The 26,687-nt window shown below is 42.4% G+C and overlaps 1 protein-coding gene across 5 annotated transcripts in view; it reads left to right on the top strand.

Annotated features, from left to right (window-relative positions):
• Positions 1 to 26,687, top strand: part of EGFLAM (EGF like, fibronectin type III and laminin G domains) — a 175,619-nt gene that overhangs the window by 69,607 nt on the left and 79,325 nt on the right. For all 5 annotated transcript variants that reach the window (XR_011530377.1, XR_011530376.1, XR_011530378.1 and 2 more), the window contains 3 exons: positions 3,766 to 3,883; positions 5,137 to 5,272; positions 23,994 to 24,160. Coding sequence is in view for 2 of the 5 variants with exons in the window: in XM_008526792.2 (XP_008525014.1) it covers positions 3,766 to 3,883; positions 5,137 to 5,272; positions 23,994 to 24,160 (421 nt within the window). In the remaining 3 variants the exon portion in view is untranslated. The remainder of the gene's footprint in view (positions 1 to 3,765; positions 3,884 to 5,136; positions 5,273 to 23,993; positions 24,161 to 26,687) is intronic.

Below are 26,687 nucleotides of genomic sequence, written 5' to 3'. Positions count from 1 at the left end.
TACTTTATACAGCCTAATGATGTCACAGGAGAAAAAGATCCTAAAACAAAAGCCTGTGAGAGCATCAAGTTGGTTTTAAAGTGTATTTCTGCTCCCATACGGCAAGCTTGGGGTGGCAGTTGGGAGAGGAGTGAGAACAGGAGTCTTGCATCCACCTGCTACCTCCAGTCTCTTAACCAGCCAACTGGACATGAATCCGGGGGACAGACGGTGGCACTAGGATGCACAGATGCAGAGAATTTGAGCAGGATGGGGCTATGAAAGCAGATTCATATGTTCAGCAAAGACCCCTTGTGCAGCTGCATGTAGGATGGAGTAGTGGGGAGAGAGGGAGTAAAGCATTGGAGACAGACACCCTCTAGGAGCCTCTAGAAATAACCCAGGTAAGGATTCAAAGGAAATGGAAGAAGGAAGCAGGTCTGAAAGGCGTGTGGAGGTGGCTAGAGGGAGGTGGGTAAGAGGAAGTCAGTTTGTCTCCGGAGTTACTAACTCCAGGGCCAGATGCAGAGGTACTGATGCTGTTAATCAAGATGGAGGGGTCAGTAGTAGAAGCTGGTTCTTGATGAGGTCATCTGTGTATATTGGACATCTTGGTTTGATTTCTTTCTTTCAGTCACTCACTAGTTCATTTGTTCATTCATCAAAAAGCATTGGCTGAGCATTTGCTACATGTCTGATAGTACTATGCTAAGCTTTGGGATGCCAGAGGAATAAGAACTTGCTTCCTGCCCTCAATTGGGTGGGGAGAAGGTGACAAATAAATAGACTATTACAATAGAAGGTGAGTGGTGCTAAGATTGAGGTATACCAAGGACATCAGGGAAGGATAGAGGAGGGGCGCCTAACTAGACTGGGGGCTGGGGGATCAGAGAAATGAGGTAATGTCTCAGCTGAACTGAGTCATGAAGGATGAGCAGGGGCGAGCCAGGCAAGTGTAGGGAGAAGGGCATTTCATGTAGAAGGAGCAGCAGGTTCAAAGGCCCAGAGGCAAAGAATTGAATGGCATAAATTTGAGCCCTGCCAAGTTCTTAAGTATGACTGGAATGTAGAATGTAAGGAAGGGAAGTGGCACGAGATGATGCTGGAAGGATAAACAGGGGGACACAAATATGCTATTGTAAGGGAGTTTTAAAGTGGGAAGTGACATGATCAGATTTGGTGTTTAGGAAGATAACTCTAGCAGGGTGGAGCCTAGACTGGAGATGCAGGAAGTATTGGTGGCAGGGAGAATCAGGATCAGTCTCATAATTATAAGGACATGGACTTAAATGTCCATGCAGATGAAATGAGAGAAACAGATTCAAGCGATATGAGAGAGTACTGGTGAGTGTATTGGTAAGTGTTTGAACGGTGATTAGGGAGGAGGGATGAACACAGAGAGGAAAGTGTCAAGAATTTCTGGTTTGAGTAATGAGAGAAAACACAAGAAAGGAAGCAATTTTTGTTTTGTTTGTGGTAGTAGGAGGAGGAGCAATGACTTGAACTTTAGTTATGTTGAACTTGAATTGCTTGGTAGTTGTTGGGCAGAGATGTTCAAGAGATAGTCACAAATCCAATCTGGACATCAAGAAGCAGGTCAGAGCCGGAGATGCAGATTTGGGAGGTGTCATGTGAAGGTAGTGCTAGAAGCTAAGTGAGTAGTAGATGAACTTACCCAGGCAAGACTACAGAGTGAAAGGAGAAGACGATGACGGATGAACCCCTGGAAAGACCAACACATCAGGGGCAAGCAGAAAATAGGGAGTGGGTAGAGGATATTGGGAAGGAGCAGTAAGGGAAGTAGAAGGAGACCAAGAAGGCGCAGAGTCATGGCTTCCAAGGGAACCAAGAAATTGAAGAAGCAAGAGTGAGCAACAGTATTGAAAGCTGCAAAAAGTCAAGTAAAGACTGAGACATTCCCACTGGATTTACTACAAAGTTGTGATGACTCTGGTAAGAAAATCTCAATAGGTTTGTAGTGAGGAGAGGCCAGAGGGTAAGTTGAGGAGTGAATAGGAGGTGAGGAAGTGGAGACAACTTCTTTAAGAAGTTTGCCTTTGTGAGAGGAGGTGGGGCACATGTGTGATGGGGAAATTGATTGTTGTCAAGACAGGAGCAACTCAAGCACAGTAAATACAGTAAGGGAGAGAGAGGATGGAAATACAGGAGGGAGGAAAGGGAACAGGTGGAATTCAGAGCACAGGAGGTGAGCCAAGCCCTGGACCCATGGTTCATAAACCTGGCTGCCCGTTAGCCTCACCTGGAGAGCTTTCAACAAACTGACACCAGGCCCTGCCCCCCACAGGGTCTGATTTAAGCAGTCTGGAGTGGAGTTCAGGCATCAGTATGTTTTTAGATCTTCAAGTGATTCTAATGGGCATTCAGGGTTAAGAACTACTGTAGTAAGCACTCAGTAATTGTTGACTCCTTTAAGCAAGTCTTGTTAGTCAGTTGATTATTCTCCTTAGCTACAATGAATGTTTCATCATCTGCGGAACAGGTTGTGAAGAAATTCAAGACAGGATCCCTGCTCTCAAGAGGCTTGCATCCCATAGGAGAAATAGTAATAATTTGTCACATATGTAAGTGTTAAATTAGTGGTACAACAGTCAGTAGGGTAAGATCAGGTCTTGTGGTCAGGTGTTAAGGGGAAGATTTGGGCCTCAGAGAGGTGATGGAATCTAGGTAAGCAGAGAAGAGGAGACAGGACAATAATCATTACAACCTGCTTCTTGAGGACATCCTGGGTACCAGCTAGTTTACACACACTATCCCAAATATTATGACTATGCAAGATAGTTATATATCATCACCATTTTACAGAGGAAGAAACTGAGGCTCAGGGAGTTTAATATTAAGGCCACAGCCAGCAATAATTGGCAGAATCAGGATTCAAGCCCAAGACTAGTTGATTCCAAAGCAAGTGTCCTTTCCCCTACAATGTGCTAGGGCCAGTGAGACCCAAGCTCCCACTTACTATTTTGTGCTGTAGCCTCAGGGACACATTGCCTTTGCCAAAGCCCAAGGTGGAGTGAATCTTCTTCAGCTGGGGCTTTCTGGGCAGGGCCATTTGTGCAAGTGAAGTTCACACACATCCATCATCATTCCTAGTGGTTCTCACATGGGTCCCTGGACCACAGTAGCACCACTTGGGAACTTGTTAGAAATTCAAATTCTCGGGCCCTTCCCCAGGTTTACTGAACCAGAAGCCTTGGGGGCCAGGCCCAGCAATTTGTTTTAAGAGGCCCTCCTGGTGATTCGGATGCAGGTTAAAATTTGAGAACCAAAGTTTGGGTCCCTACTTTATGGGTACAAGTCATTCGGATGCAGGTTAAAATTTGAGAACCAAAGTTTGGGTCCCTACTTTATGGGTACAAGTCAAGACAAGTCACAGATGGCAAGTTCCTGAGCATCTGTGATGTACAAATGGAAAGAAAGAACTGAGGGATTCCAACCCTGGAAAAGCTTGTTACCTCAATCCCAGCAGCCTAGTAACTCTGATCAAAGAACTCAGATGTTAAGAGTGACGTCTGATAAGGTGAATGAGTCCCATTTCTAGGGCAGAGTATAGATTCCAATGAAGGGAAATTCTCTAGTCTTGGGAAATATGTCATGGTGTTTTACGCTTTGCAAATTTTAAAACTTGGCCAGTCCTAGAGAAAACAAAATAATCTCTATCCCAAGCAATTTCACAGAGACCTCACGATGCAACCCTCATGGAAATTGTCTCGTTTGCCCCAAAAGAATTTCTGATCATTGACACATTTCCTGTTTGGTCATTGACAGGAGGAAGTGATCGGAGATTTGAAACCGGGCACTGAGTATCGAGTGAGCGTAGCAGCTTACAGCCAGACTGGCAAAGGGCGGCTCAGTTCTCCTCAGCATGTTACCACTTTGCCCCAAGGTAAAATGGCTTCACCTCATTCATAACAGGAAAGTGACGGGTGCTATTCATTCATTCCTTCATTTAGTATATATCAATGATGACCTACTGTGTGCCAGGCACTATGCTAGGCTCTGGGAATTCAGTGGTGAACAGAAACAGACATAGCCCCTGCCCTCTCAGAACTTAGTGGGGTGGGTCAACACGTTATCTAAGTAGTGTGCAGTCACAGATTGTGCTAAGTGCTACCTACAGTGCTGTAAGAACATACAAAGGAAGACCCTCTGTGGAGATCATGTAAGAATTCCCTGAGGAGATGACTTCCAAGTAGAGATGTGATGAGTAAGTGAGAACTAAGAAGGTGAGGAAGGGGACTGGGAGAAGAGATTTTATGGACAAAGGGAATCCAACAAAGTGTGGATTTTTTGTGGATCCGACAAAGTCCAACTGTGCTGGACAGTGGGGGACAAAGGTGGCTCGATCACATCATTGCTCACAAGGAGCTTATTGTGGAGGGAGAAGCAAATGGCAAGCAAGCAGTTCCATTGCATCCGAGGTCTGTGCAATGGGCCCGCAGGACCCAGGGTTGTGCACTTCCTCTACCCCGAGGCTCAGGGAGGGTTTCAGAAAGAAACATATCTTTGGTCTGAATTTTGAAAACCGCATAGGATTTCACTAGGAAGAGAAGGCAGGAAAATGTTTCTGGCAGAAGCAATAGTATAAACAGAGGCTGGGAGATGTGAAAGTCTGAATATGAAAATAGTAACAGCAGTTACCTTGGGGTGCTAGGCTCATGAGTGACTCCTACATCTTTACACATGAGCGCATTTCCCAAATGTCCTACTATTGGCATATATTCTGAAGATGTGGGGAGAAAACACATACACAAAAGAATTGATAGTAAGTCACACTAACGCTAAGCATTTCATTTTCCTCTTGCGCAAGTATCAATTCCAACATGCAGAGATGAAAGGTTGTTAGGAGGTGGGAGTGTGATCAAAGCTTTAAAGGGTACACACCATTGTGTGTCCCAGGGTCAATGGTCTGGACATATCCCTGGATTTCCAGCCAGGGATACTGGAGCAAGAATGGAAGGCCAGCTCTCAATGACTCAAACCCTACATGGTGAATCCAGTTGTGATTTTTTGTGTATGTTTATTTAGTTTGGGTTTTGAGGCTGTTCTGAACAAAGAAGCACATGTGTTTTTTAATATATGAAACCTCTCCAGCAGCCAAGACTACAGCCAACTCTAGTTGTTTGCTGTCCTGCCTAGATTCCTGCCTGCCTCCAACAACACCCCAGCAGCCGTACGTCACTGTGGTTTCTGATTCCGAGGTGGCCCTGTCTTGGAAACCTGGAGAGAGTGAAGGAAGCTCCCCTATTCAGTACTATTCTGTAGAATTCATCAGGTAAGTTCATATGTCACACTCAAAAGCCAAGGTATTGACCTCAGGTATCCCAAGCATGACAGAAGACTAGAGGGAGAGTTGTCTCCACTGCATGTGTATGTAAGAGAGGACAAAGGCGTGGAGGCCTATATTTATACTCTGTCCTTGGGCCAGCTCCTGTCCCCACACCTCTTCTGTGATGGGTCATCTGGTAAACCTGCCTGCACTCACCTTACCTCTTCCGCATTTCCCCTCCACAGTCAGAGAGGGTCCTAGGCTGTGAAAACCCCTGAGGCACCATTGCCAAAAAGCCTGCCTGCTTTTCAAGCTTGAAACTTGCCTCCCTGGCTTTGAAACATTATATTTGAAGTAAATATTTGATGGTGACTTTTCTCGAGGGAGGAGAAAAGAAACCCTTTAAAAACAAGTACAGTTCATTGTTTTCTTCCCATCCATACTGCCCTGGGGCAAGTTTCTCAGTTTGAGTTCAGCCTTTTCTCTTGTCTACCTCTCCAGGTCTTATTATTCAGCTTATCAGAGGGTTTAAGAGTGATTAGAAGTTCTTCTAAGAGCTTACAGATGTAAAAACATGGATTCTCAATGCTGTTATGTAATTTTAAGCAAACACACACACACACACAAACCATGAGCAAAAGGAATTCCCAGTCTAAGGTCCTTCCTCTGAACTCGAGTTGCAATTGAATTTTGAACTGAAGAACCTGGCTGATGAAAACAATGTGAGGTTGGTGTTCTCTACATTAAAGGGGCTGGGATGTGTCTGAGGCCCGCTGCTTCATGGATTCACAAAGAGACTAGTTCAGCACCTCATTCCTGAGGTTCTCTGAAGCTGCGACAAAGGATTCTGCCAAGATTTGATTAGGTCTGCTTCTGTTTCTTGACTTCCTAGCCCGTTCCTTGGTAGTGGAAAACAGATACTTGTTTTTCCAGAGAAGTACTGAGTCCCTTTAATGCTTGAGTACAGAGCTCGTTTCAGGCAGGACTTGTTGAATTGCAAGTGGCAGGAGCTTGAAAGAAGATGAGGCAGTAATATATTGGCTCCTGTGACTGCAGAGTCCAGTGGCAAATCTAAATTCAGGGAAGAATAGATCTGTGTCACATCAAGAGTCTGTCTCCATCCATCTCTGTGCTATGCTTCCCTCTTTATTGGCCTCATTGACTTTTCAAGCAGGCTCTTCCTACATGGTGACAAGATGGCCACCAGGCACTGAAGACTTGCAGTCTACTAGCTTATCTCCCCCCTGGAAAAGAGTGGCTCTTTCTCGATGGACCCATTAAAATCTTGATATTCACTCTAGCTGGTCTGGCTTGGATCCCTCTCCATTCTCTGAGTCAATCACGAGGGAAGAGAATACACTAATAGGTCAGACTCTTGTCATATTCTGAGCTCTGGAACTATGGACTGGTCGGTTATTCAGACCTGAAGTACATGGATTGAGATTTCAAGAGGGTTGGTTCCTCAAAGGAAAACTGTGGTGCAGTTAATAGAAAAGGGAGGAGCAGAGGCTGGAAAAATTTAAAAAAAGGATGCCCACAGCAAAGCTTCAGACCAGTGCTCTGCATTGAGGATAATCTACAATCCTGCTGTTGAACAGATTTAGTGGGCAAAACCCAGAGTGTGCCTGGAGTAGACGATTCTAATCCTTGGTTCCAAAAGTAGTTGGACATGAAACCCGGAAAGTCCTAAAACTTCAGCTCTCTCATCTGCAAAATGTGGAGTGAAAGGGAGCATTTCTAATTTACTTGTCTCACACCAGCAAAGCACAATGTAATACTTTAAAATTTTGAAAAATGCCAGGTTTTTCATGGTAGCCTAGCAGATCATCTCTGTAACCCCCAGCAAACATGATGCTTATCGTTTAGTATTAATTTTGTGCCAACACATGATTTTTTTAAACTTGTTTGAAGTCCAGCGTATTGGTCAAAGGTAGAATTGCAGCCGGTGTGCTCAACTGAAAGGAGATGAAGGAGGTCATTGGATTTAGAACCAGGAGAACTGGAGGAGAGTTCTGCCCCCTGCACTCGGAGCAGGAGACCCTGTGCAAGTCACTTCCCCTCCTGAAGCCGCAGTGCCTCTCCTAGTTTGGGGTCCCCAAAGGAGAGCCTGATACAAGGGCTTGGGTGCAAGTAGCTTATTTTTTTTGGTAGCAGGAATGAGAAAGTGGGGAGAGGGAGACAGAAAATGAGGACATAAAACTGTGTATCACTGAAGTCACTTGACAGGCCACAGGGGCTTCTGTAGGGGCTTGATTCCTGGAGATCTCTCTGAGGTGTCCAGAATTCCACTCAAATTTGCCTGTCAAAAAGACAGGAGCCATTACTCACTGGCTTCTGTCCTCCTCTGTAGAGTGAGAGTTTCCCCTAGGGGCACAATTTCCCACACTTCTAGGCTCTGCTGGTTTGTAGATTAAGGAGGCCAGTCCTGGGATAGAAGGAGGAGTAAAGAGCACAGCCTGTGCTTGAGGTGGGATGCTGGCCCCATGAGACGAGTCTGAGCTCACATGCAGCTGCTAAAATCAGAAGTGGAACAAGGGGAGGTGACCCAGGCCCCAGAGGCATGGACTCCAATGTCCTCATGGACAAACCTGGGCGATAACTCCTTTCAGCGTTATAGTGTGTGATTAGGAGGATCAAGTGAAATCACATATGAGAAAGAGCTTTGTAGACATTGAAAACCTACGCAAATGGAAGGTGTAAATGGGTGTTATGTACCTACATTTAATAATTATAATTCCTCTCTGACAAATGCATTTTAACAATCAGAACTGTCCCTAACATTTGAGGGACTCAGGCCCCAAATTCCTATGTATACGTATTTTTAAATTATGCACCATTCTAACAAATGGTTAAATTTCTTTTTTTCAATTTATTTGTCTTGACAAATATACCTTCACAGTGTCCAGGAGAGCTAGCTCAAAGTTAGAATTCTTGGACATCTTGGAGTTCCACATGGAAAGTAGTAAAATGGGGAAAGCCAGTGCCTGGGTCCAGCTCCTGTACTAGGAATTCTTGCCTCCATGATCTCTTCGAGAATATGTAACTTTGGTCAAGTTATCTGATCTCAGAACCTGCATTTCCTCATCTGTAACATCAAGTTCATGGGACCCTCATTGCAGGGCTGTTGCTCAGAGTCTTCACAGAATGTTGATGCACAGTAGACATTCAATACCTGTTTCCTCTACCCCCATACCACTGTTTCCCCAACTGAGGCTCAATTGCTTAAGTTGCTTTGCAGAGGGAAAATCACTGGGTGGGGACAGAATTCAAATTGGAACTGAAGTCTCCTGACTTCCAGCTCGGTGCTCTTTCTATGAAATGCCACGTCCCCTTCACGTCTGTGATCCACCTTCAGAGGTGGAGACGTGGAGTCAGCTTCCCCCCAGATCCTTGCTGGCTGAGGAAATGGAGCCTGATCTTCGACAGCTGTTTGCTGTTGTTCGGGAAAATAAAGCTCTCACAGCTTGCTGTGGCATTTAGTGTTTGCCTGCAAAATAAATCCCCACATTCACTTGTGACTATCTCGGAGTCTATCCCATTACAGGTGAGTGCCTGAGGATATTTAGAGAGAAGCTGGCCTGGGCTCTCAATCAGAAACTGCAATTTGAGTAGAAAGACTTTGGGGGTCTTTAGTTACTCTATTTTCCCCCAGCGAGCTCTGTTTAATGTTTAATATTGAATTCCTTTTGCCCCGATACCTCCTGTTACAGAAACACCTGTGACAGGTCCCTGTGTGAGCCACAAGTTTCTTGTTATATCCAAGAGGCAGGTGTTTGGCAGGCCAAGGCTAGGAAATTGTAGAAAGCTATTTATTACCAGAGGGTATCCTCAGATTTCGACGATCGTAACATAAAGTTCTTGTCTAAGTTCTGTCACTGGAAGATGAGGTTCTTATTCCTCTCTGTCTTGGTAGGCACCTGTACATCACTTACTCTTCTTATTAAACAATGATAATGTTATCAAAGGCATTTTTAGGAAATAGTCGGAAAAAAACTTTTAAAGAAATATTTAACTGGCTAATAAAAGGTTAGCCTGAGAAATTACACTTACACCAGGGTATGGGGGTACTGACTACATATTTGCTAGTTTGGGTGATACTTCAGGTGGACATGATATATTTGTGGTGCTCTCTTGAGCATCCTCATCCAGCTTCTACCTCCCTTGAAATGGAGGACACCCATGGGATGAGCGCCCTGAAGGGGTAGCCTCGGTAACGTGTCAGAAAGGTGGCTTGGTCCCCGGCTCAGCTAGGACGAACCTTTTAGATGGGAGTAATCTTCGTAATCTCCCCCAAAGTCAGCCTCGGGGTTCTTCGTTAGCTTCCTTGCTAACAGTGGATTTTTGGGTTTTAATCAGTGTGGGAAAGATCTGCAGAGGCAAATTCAATTAAGCTTGCATGCTGTAACATTTTGCAATGTTTTTAAAACTTTTACCTGCTTTTTTAATAGAGAAAAGCCATACATTCGAGGTGAAGAAGAATATTTCTTTTCTAAAGTGATACTGAAAATTTCTTTGTGGGCAGCAATGCTTAGTGTTTATTAAAATAATAACCAAGCATAAATATAGCTACCTATGTTTTGAAATATTTTGGCTATAAATATCTGAGAAACCTTCCTCCTTCTGCCTAAGAATTTCCCCAGGGTAAGTGCCTTTCTCACAAGCAAAAAATATATATTATGGTGGCAATGAAAAGCAAAGGCCTGGAAAAATATTCTTCAGCTCTGATGTACCAACTGGGGTGGCATGTTCCACATATGCTATGTATCAGGCGGGTTAAAGGTGAAAAATAGTTTTCATTTGACTTACTTACAGGTGTGATCTGGTTGGTTAAAATTGCTTCAGAGCTTTGCATTGTCGATTGCTGGAAAGAGTAGATTAAAGCTTGTTTCAATGACTGTTTTCAATAAAAAGTCCTCCACTGGCTTATTTTGGGTGCATGTGAAAGTTAAAAATATTTCTAGGTATGCTCTAAGGTCACAGCTCAAGCAATGTTGATCTATAAATCTCCACCCACTAGTATTAGCTATACTGATAAATGAGAAAGAACCATGCTTCCCCTCTTTTCCCTCTCACACCTTTCTGCCTAAATAATTCCCTGGTCCCTGGCAGATGCCTTCCACAATAAGACTTGTAATATTCATCTTCTCACAGGGGTGCTTCTAAGTTGATTGCTGTGCCTACATGTTGGCTTCACTTGAGAATCTCAAGGTCGTGCGCACCTGGGTGGGTTTTTAAAATTATTTCACAAATTAATGTTTTTGTCAAAAGTCATCTGTCTTTCCATCCCATCATAAGCTCTTCTTTAATCTACAAGTAACAAGTGAACTTAGTTTCCTCACAGGAAGTGACCCTGCAAAGGCTGTTACTGAAATGAAGATCCAGTCTGGGATTCAGAACGGAAGCTGAACGGATTATGGATTTTCCTTGAATAGTTTTAAGGGCTGATGTGATTTGACTCATGGCCAAGGTCACAGGCTATGAAGGTTAAAGAAGTTTCTTATTCAGAATCGAGACTTACAGTCTGATTCTTCGTTTCATCTCTCGGGTTTAAGTTTGTCCAAATGTGAAATCAGAGCACCAGCTCTGCTCGGAGCTTCCTCTGATCCTGGGGACAAATTGCCTGATTCCAGTTATCAGCTCCCTTAGGTATAAAATAAGGCTAGACTGGTTGACCTCTAAAATCCAACGACTCTGTTTCTCTGTTTTCATGGCAAAGGTGAGGCGGTGTAGACCGGTGGTTTAATGCATAGACTCTGAAGCTAGCTCCCTGGTCCAACTCTTGCCTCCACCACTTTTAAATCGTGTCATTTTGGGTGGAGTATTTACCCTCTCTGTGCCTCAGACAGAAAAATGAGGATAACAATTGCCTTACCTCATAGAGTTTTTGTGAACTTAAATGAGTTGTGACCATGAAATGTGCAGGACAGCACCTGGCGCATGCTGAGTGCTCAGTCAATGCAAGCTATTCGTATTTGGCTTTTTGATAGGTCTTTTCTGCTTTCCTATATAGCTCTGTTCTTTCCTGGCTGGAAGTTTTTAGGCTTGCTATTCTCTGCCAGGATGGTTCTTCTACCTCTTTACCTAGCTAACTCTTATTCAGCCTTCACGACCCCTGCTTAAGTACCTCTTCCTCCAGGAATCCTTCCCTGAACCACTGCCCCCTCCCCAGACTAGGTTAGGTACCCCTGCAACGTTTACTTGCAATATTCAGCACACTTGGAGTTAATTACTTGTTCAAGGTCTGCCTTCCTCACCAGGACATAAGGACAGTGTCTTGACTTCCTCCCCTCTCTGGAATACAGCACCCAGCACGGAGTAAACATACCATGTGTCAAATAGGGGCTGGTGAACATTTGGACACGGGCAGTCATAGGAGTGAATCTAGAGAATACCAACAGCTAGCTGGAACCTTGCACAAGCTCCTTGACCTCTCTGAGCCTCCTTCCCTCAGCTGTAAAGTAGGGATAAGAATAGTGGCTACCTCAGAAGGGTTGGGAAGATGAAAAGATGTCTGCACAGTACTAAAAAGAATGGCTTATGGGAGATTTTTTTCTAATGTTAGTTCTTGTCCTTACCTTGAGCCACATGGAAATGGAAATATATTGCCACACTAGCCACAGGGTTTCAGTGAATCCTTTACCACTCTTATCAGAGGCCACAACCAACGTCCTACCTTACCAACTGCAGAAATAAAAGCTGAGAAAACCCAACATGGATCCACACACGTCTCCCTCCTCCCCAATGACCCAAGGTTCTTTATTGATTTGGTTTTCTCATCACAAAAGGAGTATTGGTATATAGTAAAGCTTCAAATAATACCTAGTGTATGAGACTAACTGGAAAGTTCCCGTTGTGATTTTATTTCACATTGAATGGTAACTTGTGTTTGGAAGCTCTTCGCAATATGTAAGTGAATTGCCAACTGTTTTCATAGCATTTTACTGGAATTTATAACAATAATTGGGCAAATAGCTGCAATATTTAACAGTATGTAGCCCTATGTTGGTTTTCCTGCCTCCAAAGAATAGAGCTTAAAGTATTGAAAGAATTGTTCTTACACAATTAATTAATTTTGAGGAGAATGGGAAAAAACAAAAAATCTCCCTTCCTTTTCAAGAAAGCGTTTAGGAAGTCGCACCATTTAAATATAAGCCTTCCTTACCACTGACAGTAGAACTAAAATAAGCAAGAATGGACATGCTTGGATGTCAGCTGAGATTTCATATTAACAAGTGAGGCTTCATGAAAAATCCTTTTTCTGACCTTTAGTATCCAAATCGAAAATCTCAGAACCACCTTCCAGACGGGTGCCTGGTCCCAGAAATTCTGGTAGCCATCAAGTTCCTCCACTTAGGCTCCAGTGGAAGGGCCATTCTGAATGTTTTTGCAGAAGTCTGACCTACAGTTCTACAAATTGATCCGTTAGAGCTTTACTCCCTCCTGCCGTGAGCTCTCCTGATGTAATCCCCGCCAGATTGATGGGAGTTGACATAAATTGAATTCTTGTGTAACAGCATTGGGAGCCATTTGTAAACTGTAAATGAACATGTGCTCTCCAGTTGCCCTGCCTGGGACAAATTGCCGGCCGAGTTTATCATTACCCCCATTCTATCCATTTGTCATTTGGTTAGGTTGAACCAATTCATAAATAAAGAAAGAAGGCTGAAATCTGAAGGTCAAATAATACATTTTTTGTTTAACTGACTACTTAGTGGTTTTGGATTTTCCTCTGCCATTCCTTTTAGTGTAGACAAATCCTGTATAAAATCAGTCTGTAAAGTTGACGGAGAATTGGAGGCTGTCCTGCGTGTGAGATTTCTCTCACCCCTGTCGTGTTCACCTGGATAATCTGTGGGATCATGTCTCTTCTCTTAGAGCAGGTGCTTAATCTGCAGCCTGTAGAAGCCTGAGGAGTTCAGGGATAGAATTCAGGGGGTCCCTGGATTTTGATTGGACAAAAATTGCATTCTTAGTTTTACCAATGGAAATTGAATGTTTTCTTCAAATATAAATGTAGTCAAGAAACCACAGTGGTAGGAGCAATTCCTGGGCCTTTGTCGCCATTAGAGTCACAGATACGTTCTTGGCCCATTAGAATTGTTGCACATATCTCAGAATACCTGTTATACTTGTCACTACTTTGAAATTATTGTAGTTATTAAATCCACTGCTAGGTATTATCACTTAATGTGTTAAGAAGCACATATATTACTATATCATAATTTTCTATTGTTTTGATAATGGTTTTCAATATATCTGGTTTCCTTTGTGAACCTGTGGATTTTATCTTATGTGTTTAAAAATATTGTTCTGCGAAAGGATTCGTAGGCTTCCTCAGACCATTGAAGTGGTACAAACAAGGTTACAGGATGTTGTCTTAGACCAGGGGTTGGCAGACTTTTTCTCACACGGTCAGATAGTAAACATTTTGTCCTGTGCCAGCTCTATGGTCTCTGTCTCAATGATTCGAATCTGCCATTTCAGCAGGAACGTAGCAATGAGTAAAATCTAAACAAATGGGCATGATTGTGTTCCAGTAAAGCTTTATTTATAAAAACTGGCAGCTGGCTGAAGTTTGCTCCCTCCTGATTTAGGGCATCATGTTATTCCTAACATCAAATTCTGAAGATATTTCAATTCAGCTCCACCACCCTTTATCGAATACCTACTATGAGCATACGTTCATCCAAACATATACATATTGAGTTTCTTCTGTGTGCAAAGCACATGCAATAGATTGAGAGGCGCATCAACTATTGCTCAATGGATAAGGCAGATGAGCACAGTCCGGAGTGGTGAGTGTTGCAGGCAGGGGTGGGGGTGTGGACCTAGAGGAACACAAACTTGACATCTGACCCAGATTTGAAGGAGTCTGAGAAGGCTTCTTACAAGAGCTGTGAACAACATATCAGCAATAACCAGGTGAAGGGGAGGGAAGACACAGAATGACAAGGCTCAGGCCAGAAGAAGCTACTTGAGCAATGACTTAGAGGCAAGAAGAAAATGTTCCTGGAATTGCTTAGAACGCCTGGAGCTCTCTGTGGCATGAGATAAGGTTGGATGGGTAAGCAGGGGTTGGAACAAGAAAGGCATTGGAACAGAGCTCATATTTGCCTTGAACGGAATAGGGAGCTCTGGAAAGTATTAAGCAGGAAAGGGACCGATAGTATTTGCATTTTTGAAGGATCATGCAGACATCCCAAGGAACACAGATGAATAAGACAATCAGCATGTTTCATGAGCTCACAGCCTAGTAGGGGAGACAGAAAAGTGAAATTACATTAGAAGGTGGTATAATCAGTGTAATAGTAGAGTCAGATTCAAGGCATGGGAGAGTCTTATTAATTCTGTTTCTGAGATGATGCTTAGAAGGAACAATATGAAGGAAAACATTTAGGAAAAGAGCCTCCAAGTAACCCAAGGTCCTGCAGAAAACATTAAATTGTGGAATGACAGGTCAGATGTGGAGGGAAGGAGAACACACATATCTCTGCTTGTGCTATAATTAGGCTGTGGGTCCACTCCCTCTCAGGCCAGTAGAGTGGCCTCCACTGTCAAGGCCATTCTGGATGTTCTGCTGTATCCCCTGGAGGACAGTTTCCTGCTCCAACAAATTCCACTCTCAAAAGTACTTTCCTAGCAGGATTTAACCATTCTCAGCCCAGTTTCCTAGTTAATGTCTGTCACACGCTTGAGCTCACTCCTCACCTCAGCTCCAACTTTCTAGAGAAGGGGTTCTCCGACTGTGGGTGGTTACTCATCAGAAGGTAGTTAAGTCAGTTGAGGGGGTCCTGAACAAGTTCTTCAAAAGTGAAAAAGAATAGAATAGGAAAGAAAATATCAGAGGGTATCACACACAGTAAAAGTAAGGATTCTTTTGTCAAGCTTAGGTTTCAGTTGTGTGTGTGTGCATATGTGTGGTGTGGAGTGGGCCACAATGTCCCAAGTAGGTCTTACTGTGGAGCATTCAAAAACATTGAAAAACAATGCTCTAGAGCATGACGTATCTACATCCTATTTGGAGTTTAACAGGCTTCATTTGCCACTTTCTGGACATTTGATTAAACTATAAGTCATAGATTCCTCTGCATGGCTGACAAAATCTGCTTTCTGTGTTCTTGGAATTTTAGAGTTGGAAGCGCCATCTAAGGTATTCTAGAAGAAACTTCTAGTCCAGTGTTTTTCAAATTACAGGTCACAACACTTCAGTGGGTGGTGACATCAATTTAGTGCATTCCTACCAGCATTTAAAAAAAAAGGAAGAAGAAAAGAAAGAAAATGAAGAGAAAGAAAAGAAAATAGCAAAGTGAATAACATAGTAAGGATAGGTATTTTTTCTCCAAACTTTTCTTTCAGCTTTGTTCTCATATATAATTCGTATACATGTATACATTTGCATGTGGGCATATTGGAAAAGTGTATTTCTTCCTGTGAGTTGAGGTCAGACACATTGAACGAGTTCCAACCTCCTACCATGTTCAGGAAGCAGCTCGTTACATCCTTGATTGATGGCCACCCAACCTCTGCTTCAGTACAGCGTTGGTGCAGCGCTCATCCCTTCCGAGGCAGTTGGCTTCCTTGTTGACTGTTCCTAATTGCCATCAAAGGGTTTTCCTTAAAATGTGCTCCCATCAGCTTCTCTCTAAAGAACCAGTGGGCCTCCTAGTCCAATATGGAAACCACAGAAGGTGTCTTCACCATCTTCATTTGACACACAGGCCACATCTTATCTAAAGACATTGTCCTATGTTCACTCTGTGTTCTCCATCCCAAGCCAAGAACTCCACCTCAGGTGGAGATGGGTCTAGAGCACTTTCTGCTGGGTGATTAACCTAGAAAACCACTTCTCCCCACAATCTGGGCACTGGGCCTTGTCAACAGCAGGTGGTCCAGGGAATTCATAGGGAGTTTGTGACCAATTTTTAAAGTCCCGTTTTATGCCCTCTACCTTCCCCGTAGATTTTTGCCACAACAGGTTTTCTCTGTCTTATATCTGTGCCATTGGCTTTTTAAAAAATCTAATATAAGCTTTTGCATTTATCATTTGAGTTGGCTTTGCCCTTGTGTTTCTGGATATGGAGATCATTTTGAATTTTTTTTCTGTCATGTATCTTATCTCCTGAGACCTTTTCCCAGGCAACTATTTGCATTTTCTAAAATTCTTCTGGTTCTTTCAGATTTTTTTTTTCTTCTTTTTTTTTTTGAGGAAGATTAGCCCTGAGCTAACATCTGCTGCCAATCCTCCTCTTTTTTGCTGAGGAAGACTGGCCCTGAGCTAACAACCATGCCCATCTTCCTCTACTTTATATGTGGGACGCCTGCCACAGCACATCCACACTTGGGATCCGAACCGGTGAACCCCGGGCTGCTGAAGTGGAACGTGCAAACTTAACCACTGTGCCACCAGGCTGGCCCCAAGATTTTTTTTCCTATATTTATTGAGGTGTGACTGACAGATAAAAATTGTGTATGTTTAGCTTGTACGACTTGATTTTTTAAAGGTGTACAATGTGATGATTTAGTATACATATATGTTGTCAAATGATTACCAGAATAAGTTAATTAACACATCTATCACTTCACATAGGTACCACTTTGTGTGTGTGTGGGGTGAGAACACTTAAGATCTACTCTCTTAGCAAATTTCATGTATACAATACAGTATTATTAACCATAATCACCTTGCTGTCCATTAGATCCCTAGAATTTATCTATCTTGTAGCTGAAAGTTCGTGCTCTTTTACCATCTCCCCATTCCTTCCCTTCCCTCCAGCCCCTGGCAACCAACATTTGACTCTCTTGTTCTTTTGTTCAGCTTAATTAGATTTCATATGTAAAAGTGAGATCATACAGTCTTTGTCTTTCTCTACCTGCCTGATTTCATTTAGCATATTGTCCTCCAGGTTGATCTGTGCTGTTGCAAATAGCAGGATTTCCTTCTTTTTCATGGCTGAATAATATTCCATTATATGTATACATACCGTATCTTCTGTATCCATTCATTGGTCAACAGATATTTAGGTTATTTCCATATCTTGGCTATTGTGACTAGTGCTGCAGTGAACATGGGGTTGTAGATATCTCTTTGAGATAGTGATTTCATTTCCTTTGGATATATACCCAGAAGTGGAATTGCTGGATTGTATGTAGTTCTAGTTTTAATTTTTGGATGAACCTCTGCATTGTTTTCCATAATGTCTGTATCAATTTACTTTCTCACCAACAGTGTATAAGGGTTCTCTTTTCTCCACATCCTCACTAACACTTGTTATCTCTTATCTTTTTGGTGAAAGCCATCTTAACAGGTTTGAGGTGATACCTCATTGAGGTTTTGATTTGCATTTCCCTCATGATTAGTGATGTTGAGCACCTTTTCATGTACCTGTTGGCAATTTGTACGTCTGGAAAAATGTATACTTAAGTCCTTTGCCCAATTTTAAATTGGATTATTTGGTTTTTGCTATTGAATTGTATGAGTTTCTTATATATTTTGAATATTAACCTCTTATCAGATAGATGGCTTACAAATATTTTCTCCCAATCCATAGGTTGCCTTTTCATGTTGATGATGGTTTCCTTTGCTGTACAGAAGCTTTTTAGTTTGATGCAGTCCTACTTGTTTATATTTGCTTTTGTTGGCTGTGCTTTTGGTGTCAGATATGAAAAAACCATTGCCAAGACCAATGTCAAAAAGCTTTTCCCCTATGTTTCTTCTAGAAGTTTTACCATTTCAGGTCTTACATTTAAGTCTAACCTATTTCAAATTAGTTTTTGTGAGTGGTATAAGATAGGGGTCCAGTTTTATTCTTTTGCAAATGGATATCCAGTTTTCCTAACATCATTTATTGAAGAGATTATCCTTTCTTCATTGTGTGTTCTTGGCGCCTTTGTCAGAGATTAGTTGACTATATATGCATGGGTTTATTTCTGGGCTCTTTGTTCTGTTCCATTGGTCTATATGTCTGTTTTAATTTTTATTTATTTATTTATTTATCTATTTAGAGGAAGATTAGTCCTGAGCTAACTACTCTTTTTGCTGAGGAAGACTGGCCTTGACCTAACATCCATGCCCATCTTCCTCTATTTTATACGTGGGACGCCTACCACAGCATGGCTTTTTGCCAAGCCGTGCCATGTCCGCACCCGGGATCCCAACCCACGAACCCTGGGCCACCAAGAATCGGAATGTGCAAACTTAACCGCTTCACCACCAGGCCAGCCCTTATATGTCTGTTTTTAATGCCAATACCATACTTTTTTTGATTACTATAACTTTATAATATAGCCTTAAATCAGGAAGTGTGAGAACTCCTGCTTTATTTCTTTTTCAAGATTGCTGTGCCTATTTGGGGTCTTTTGTGGTTCCATTCAAATTTTAGATTGTCTTTTCTATTTCTGTGAAAAATGTCATTGGAATTTTGATAGGGATTGCATTGAATCCATAGATTGCTTCGGGTAGTATGGACATTTTAACAATATTGATTCCTTCAATCCATGAGCACAGAATATCTTTCATTTATTTGTGTCTTCTTCAGTTTCTTTCACCGGTGTCTTATAGTTTTCAATGCATAGGTCTTTCACCTCCTTGGTTAAATTTATTCCTCAGTATTTGATTGTTTTTGATGCTATTGTAAATGGGATTACTTCCTTAATTTCCTTTTTGGATAGTTTGTTGTTACATACAGAAACACAAGAAATTTTTGTGCATTTTTTGTATCCTGCAACTTTACTGAATTTGTTTCTTAGTTCTAGTAGTTTTGGGTAGAATCTTCACAGTTTTCTATATAATATTACATCCTTTGCAAACAGACACTTTTTAACTTACTCTTTTCTGATTTGGATGCCTTTTATTCCTTTTTCTTGCCTAATTGCTCTGCCCAGGATTTCTAGAACTATGTTGCCTATAAGTGGTGAGAGTGGGCACCCTTGTTTACCTTTGTTTCTGACCTTAGAGGAAAAGCTTTGAGCTTTTCACCACTGGGTATGATGTTAGCTGTGGGCTTGTCATATATGGCCTTTCTTATGTTGGGGTAAGTTCCTTCTTTACCTCATTTGTTGTGAGTTTGTATCACGAAAGGACACAGAATTTTATCAAATGCTTCTTCTGCATCTATTGAGATGATCTTCTGTTTTTTATTCTTTATTCTGTTAATGTGGTGTATCATGCTTATTGATTTGTGTATGTTGAACTATCTTTGCATCCCAGGGAGAAATCCCACTTGATCCTGGTATATGATCCTTTTAATGTGCTGTTAAATTCAGTTAAGTTCTTTTTCTATTTCTGTGAAAATGTCATTGGAATTTTGATAGGGCTGGCTTTGAATATGTAGATGGCTTTGGATAGCATTGACATTTTACCCACACCTATAAGTTATCACCTACAATTTCTAGTTACAGTTTTTTCAAGTTAAAAACTGAAAGTCACTTGCAAAATATCTGACTGCAGAATCCTACTAGAGTTTTGTAATTTTCTTCTCAATCTTTTAGGGCTGTCTTGTTTTCACTTAGTTCAGAGGCAATTATGTTTTAGTGGTTCAGCTTTATCAAGTCTTTCAAAACATTTAACACAGCTGTCACCTTTTTTTGCTCATGTTTTACTAGTTCATATAATATTACAGTTTATTCTATTAAATGACATAATTACAATAGCAAACAAAAAAGTCATAAGTAGGTTTGGGAATAGACACAACCGATAAGCCAACAGCTGAATTAGTGGGAACAAATGAGGATCATTGGTTAATTTGACAAGTTGGTTAAGTAAAGGTTGGTAGGGAAAGCTTTGCTTGTGTGTGATATGGCAGAGAAGGGCCATATATTCATATACCTACTTATGGCTAATGTTATACCCATCTTTTATATGGATTAATTGATCATTCATGTCAGAGACACATTATTTACTCTCTTTGGATATCCCACGCTATATTTTACATGTAGTTGGTGCTTAATATATTCAGATCATATACAGAGCTGATGTTTCTCTTGTCTCTCCTCCACTCAATGAGGCTGTATTCCTTTTCAGTTATTGAAATCAAAATACAGTAGAAATCTAACTTAAGTTCTTCCTGGTCCTCATAGACTTTCCCCAGGATTCCAGGTCACATTGACCCATTCAAATCTAGTTCTTGAAATAGGCTATTTTGCACTGGCTTCCTCCTTATCCTTAGATCTATTATCTCTTAATTAGATTATAAACTCCCTGAGAATGAAACTATGTTTATAGTTCCTGCAGCTTCCCAGAATATCGTTTCTGTGATGGATGCCTGGTTAATAATCATTAATCACTTGCCAGTGGAGTAGCCTCAGGCAGCCACTTACTGGGTCTGATAATACCAGAAAAATGATTGCCCACTAAGGTTGAAATTGGCAGGAGAGGAGGCGGTCAAAATGCGACAAAACACAAGAAAAATATACTCCCCAGTGTTTCTAGGACTTTAAATAAATTATTTTCCTTCAGTGTCCTCACAGGTAGAATGAGAGACTGGACTAGATCAGTGACTCAAAGGTTTTGGGATCATGATTATCTTTGAGACTCTGATAAAAAGCTAAGGACAATTTACTTAGAAAAAGAAAAGGATGTTCACACATAAAATCTTGCATGTAATATCTTAGAGCCCTCAGACATTTAGACCAAGTGATCTCTAAGATTCCTGCTCACCAGACTGGACTTTAACATTGCCAGTGATCGTGCTTCTTCCCACCAAAATGAACCAGTGAGTCTTGATTACTTGAATCAGCTAATTGGATTTCCCATAGCCACTGCTGACTGCATTGTATCTGCCCCACTGGAACTCCCTCAGCTCTCCACCTTCTAAAGGTCTTCCACTGATCTCCCGACATGCAGGATGCCCAACCCAGCCCTGTCCCACTATTTGGAAAAGGGCTTAAAGAGCCTGCTGTGCTGGTGGCTGCCCATCTTTAACTGGGCTGGCAGCACATTCTTAGTTCACTCCTCCTAATGCCTTTTCATTGTTGGGGAAATTGGCAGGCTGGTGTTGCTATGGTGATTTGACTGACAACTTTGTAGTTAAGATAAAATGATTTTCTTGAGTGGAAAAAGATAAAGCTATTGTTTGAGGAGGATCTAAGACAACGCTTTTGCCTGGCTATCTCTCTCTCAACCTCACCTTTGCACCTTTGTACCTTAAGAGACTGAACAACATTTAAATGCAAAACCCATGACAAAATCAGAGGCAAAATATTAAAGGTTTTGAACTGGTTTTCAATCCGCATGAGCTTTCCCCTCTCACTCGGTACAGTGAAATTAAATGTTAATGATTTCAATCCTTGTTCACTGAAAATATAGCTTTCTTTCCTGCGTTAAATGAACAAATACAAAATGATTTCCATTTTTGTGGGGGCTGGAAAGGAGCTGTAGTTTTTACATGAAGATTGTTGCTGATATTTGCAGGTAGCCTTGGGTAAACAATGGCACATTCCCAGAGCAGTTACCAGTCACTTCCTCTATAAATGCCGCAAGGGAAGCTTAGCAGAGGATAATAGGAGAGTTTTATCTAAAGATCACATCTTCTCTCCCTTGACTTTTAGGTGTCCCCTGTGGCTTTCCTCTGTGAAGTGATTTTGTTCTAATTTGAGTTTGTAAATGTGTTTCCTTCCACCCCGTACTGAGGTTTTCGCACTGAGGTTTTCTCTTCGATGACAAAGTTAGTTTACACAAGAAGTCCATCTTTAGGGAAAGGATATCAAAAAAAGAGAAAGGAGCCCTACTTCCTCCAGAGGGCATACCCTGTGACCTCTGCTTCTCCAAACACGTGAATTCTTATGAGCTACGCCCATGGGCCCACAGACTACTCACCGTGAGCCCGCGGAAGTGCCTTTTACTGGGCTTGAGGGCTGAAGGCCTCCATTTGACTTTCAACAATTCCTGCTAATGAAAAACTAGGTGAGCATATATTAAAGAAATCCGTGTATCATTCAGGCATCTCCTTTCAGCAGAATGAGTCTCTATTTCCTTGCCTGATAGGTTGTTCATAATGGAGAAACATCCATCTTTTTTGCGTCCTGCCTTCCTCTACATATCTGTGAGCAGAAGTGTTTAACAATAGAACAACTGAGAGGTGGTGAGGAAGCAACCTAAAAGATGGAGGAGAATAGCCCTTCAATCACTATCACCTCGATTTTTCATCCACTATCAAAGATCTTCTTAATCTAACCTTAACCCATCCACCCAAGTTGGACTCACCATTTATCAGCTGTGTGACCTTGGGCAAGTTACTTACCAGTTCTGTGCCTTAGTCTCCTCTGTAAAAAAAGAGGCAAGGGGTCTTTAATATTAGTATCTACTTCATAAAGGTAGACGTGAGAAGTAAATGAGTTCAAGTATTAGAACAATACTTGGTACTTCACAAGCACTTGATACTTGGTGGCTGTTATTAGGTATTAACTCAAAACCTCCACTCCAACTAGGCCATTCACACTGTCCCCCAGCCACCCATGATAATTCCCCAATTTCACCTTTCAGTTCTTATTACCTAGAATGCTTTCCTTTCTCCCTCTAAGAAGTCTACATAGAGCGACACTGTCCGGTAGAAACACAGTGCAAGCCTATAGGAAATTTGAAGTTTTCTGATAGCGGCATTAAAAAGCTAATAAGAAGCAAGTGAAATTAATTTTAATAATATATATATATTAACCTACTGAATCCAAAATATGGTCATTTCAACATGTAATCAATGAGGTCTTTTTACATTCTTTTTTTTTTTTCTTTAAAATCCAGTGCACTCTTTACTCTTCTGGCACATCCCAATTCAGACTAGCCACATTTCCGGTGCTGATTAGCCACAAAGGGTAGTGCTGCTGCATTGGGGCCACAGGTAGAGAGTGAGGAGGTGGCCCAGGGCCGCCTCCTGGCTCTGTGATGTGGTCAGTCCCTTAGATCCTGGCTAACCCACACCGAGTGTTTACAATATGACGCCAGGCACTATGCTGAGGATACATATCTCATTTAATCTTTATGACAGCCCTGTCAGATAGGTACTTCTATTACCCCCATTTTACAGATGAGAAAATAGAGACTTCACCAAGTTCAAGAGCAGCTGGGAAATAGTAGAGGCGGGATTTCAGCGGCTCTGTCCGACTCTAGAGCTTGTACTCAACGCTCTCTGCGTATTGCCTCCCAATATGAGCTCGAAGTGAAGGGCTCCATTCTCCACAGGGTTCTTAGAAGGACGTGTGAAAATTCAGCAAGTTGCACAATTTTGTTCAGAGTAAGAATGGCCACGGACGGAATCTTCTTGGGTTTTCCCATGGCAATTCGTGCAATTAGTTACCCTATAAAACTTATATTTGTTTATTTTGTGAACAGATTGTGAATGGATGGAATCTGTGCTCTCTTGACCTCTGAGAACGGGGACTGTCAGGGGAAGGCTTGTTTACAAAACATCTGGAAGGCAGCGTCCTTGAAAATGAACTCCTACGTGGGGATCTTTGCACCGTAGTTAAGTCCGTGCGAGGAAAAGCAGATGATCTTTAAGCAGTGCTTAAAACTGGTCCTAAAAATAATCTACTTGCTTTTATTGGCAGGGACGTAAAGATTCTGACCTACGATTTAGAATCAAGATGACTTTTATATAGGAGATGTTAACCCATTTTTATGTTCAAATGTTCCAGAGTTCAAATGTTGTTAGTTTACACAGCCAGCGAGTTTCCTTTCCCTCTGCTGTTCCTGAACTGCTGCTTCTTGTTTGGTTTTGTTTTTTAATCAATAAAGGCCAGATTTTGACAAGAGTTGGACCTTATTCCAAGAACGGATCCAGATGGACTCCATGGTCATCAAGGGCCTCGATCCGGATACCAATTACCAGTTTGCTGTGCGGGCCGTGAATCCCCATGGCCCCAGCCCCCGCAGCCGGCCCAGCGACACCGTCCGAACCTTCCGTGAGTACCACGGCCCTCCTGAAGGGCGGGGGGGCGGGGGGGGGGGAGCTGCATTGCTGGAGTTCGTGCATCAGGACCCCATGAATGACTGGGGTCTCAGTGCCCTGCAGAAGGACAGCCTGGAGTGGGCTCCCCTCAGCCCTTCCCGCTGCAGTTTTCCCAGCCCTGAGGAAGTTAGAAACCCTCGACAGGGCCACAGGCCATTTCTATGTCCAGGAAGTCAACAGAAGATTTATTTTTGCATCATCCTCAGGGAGTTTGAGGTCAGTTTTCTTTCACGATCACAGAACAGACCACATACCAAGATGTTGTGCAGCCTTCCCCCCTCACCCCCGCCCACTTTTTCATCTTTGGAGAAAATGGGTTCATCTTAGAATCATAGGGGAGAAAATAAGGCTCCTGGGCTCTTTGAGGTTGGTATCTACCTGCAAATGAAGGATGCTCAGGTAAACGGTCCCTCTGATTGGCATCAGGGAGGATCAAAGAGCTCATGGGTGTGCTGACGTCTAGCTGGGGGCCTAGCTGATGGCATAAGGTCCTTTCTGTCATAGCTCCTCTCTGGGGGGCTGGGGGGAGCTTGAGCCAGCGTCTATCAAATCACCTGGGGGTTTTGTAAAAAGTCAGATTCTGATTATGATCTGGGGTTTGAGAAGCTCCCTCATGATTCAAGAACCACACTTCAATTACTTAGACCACCTTGCCAACCCCGGCTTAGAAAATCTTTGTCTTTCGGAATTGGGGGGTACCTTTACAAAAACCTAGAGCCCTGTGTAGTGGGGAGATCTCAGATCTGAAATGTTGAGGCTTCTTTGTTTGAAGACTCTGTGACCTTTTCAGTTTTGCCAATAAATTCCTCCAGATTCCTGTGCAACCCCTGGGTCCTATTTACCCAGGAAAGGAGCTTTCAGAAAAGAAGCCTACCTAACACTGTCAGTTGGTTTTCTGTAGCCCGCACAGAGCCGTATTTTTATTTCTTAGTTGATCTGAATAAACTCCTTCCCTCTCCTCACAAACCAGCCACACAGTTGACTCCCAGGCCACGGCTGTTTCCAGGCGGGGAGACTCACCAAGTTCCCCAAGTCCTAGGAATTTGGGCTCTTCTGAAAACAACATTTACTCCAACCTTGAATGTCAGGGCTCCTTCCTTCAAATTGAATTGTTGGGGGATATGGGGTATGGTGAAGCCACACCCCACATACACACACCAACACACAAACCCTACATACACAATAACTACGATCACCCAGCAATTGCTTCACTTCTCTTCTTTAGAATTTAAAAACTGAAACTCCCCAGGCATATGGCAAAGGATGAAGCTCCTTCTTCCTAGAAGAAATGTTGAGGATTCTAATGTATTTCAAATCAAAGGAGGGCCTCCTTCTGCTCTTGCTGGATGAGATCTATGCTATAGTCTTTAGCTAGACTTTGTGATGTATGGCCCAAAGTTGGGGTGACAGTAGCTGGGGCAGGATCTGACGGTATTTTGAAAACACTAGTTTCTTTTTTTTTTTTTTTTTGAGAAAGATTAGCCCTGAGCTAACATCCGCCGCCAATCCTCCTCTTTTCTCTGAGGAAGACTGGCCCTGAGCTAACATCTGTGCCCATCTACCTCTACTTTATATATGAGACGCCTGCCACAGCATGGCTTGACAAGTGGTGTGTAGGTCCGCACCCAGGATCCAAACAGGTGAACCCCAGGCTGCCGAAGCAGAGTGTGTGAACTTGACTGTGCCACCGGGCAGGCCCTGAAACACTAGTTTCTCTTTTCATATTACAAACTGAGCAAGCCCTCTGTGTTGTGGGCCCACCCTACACTTCCCCAACATCAACTCCTCTGCTCCCCTTTTGTGAGCAGCCCCATGCTCACCTTTGTCCTTCTATCCCTTTGTATCTCCTTCTCCACGGAGACAGGAAAGTGGAAGAAGGATGAGCTAGAACAACTCGTGCTGGCCCTGGACAGGGGTGCGGAGACTGGAGGCAGGGGAGGGGACGTGGATTGGGGCTTCTCTTGAACTTTTTCTTTTTAAACTGAACACTGGTCTGGTCTTGGAGTTTCTGATAAGTATTTCCCCATGGTCCACGTGGAGGCCAGCTTTGCGAATTAAGTGGGATGAAGCATGCAAAGGCGCTTTACAGATACGTCATGTCTCATCACAATTGATCTCCTGTGTGAAGTAAAATTTTGTCATTTCAAAGTAATTGCATGCAGGGGAGGTGGCTGATTCAGTGAAAACTCTCAATTATGGAATATTCCTAAATAAATATAATTTAACCACTTTTACGTATATATGGTTACTCAAATCAGAGTAACAGAAATAGAATTTATTAGATGGCCTGTTTCATGAATACGTAAGAATGTGCTTTAATTGGTATTTCAATTGTGGTTTTTTCTCGTGATCACTTCTAATGTTTTAGAAAACCCTATATTCTGGCACATTCACACTTCTTATTTTGCTGGGAGTTTAGACTATTAGCTCGCTTCCAAAACCCATTTTTCCGTTTATAAAATTACCTAATTACAAAATAG

The sequence above is a fragment of the Equus przewalskii genome, chromosome 20 (assembly GCF_037783145.1).
Source record: "Equus przewalskii isolate Varuska chromosome 20, EquPr2, whole genome shotgun sequence".
In the NCBI taxonomy this organism is placed as follows: Eukaryota; Metazoa; Chordata; class Mammalia; order Perissodactyla; family Equidae; genus Equus; species Equus przewalskii.
Note: the sequence above shows the minus strand (reverse complement) of the source record. Positions and strands in the feature narration are given on the sequence as shown.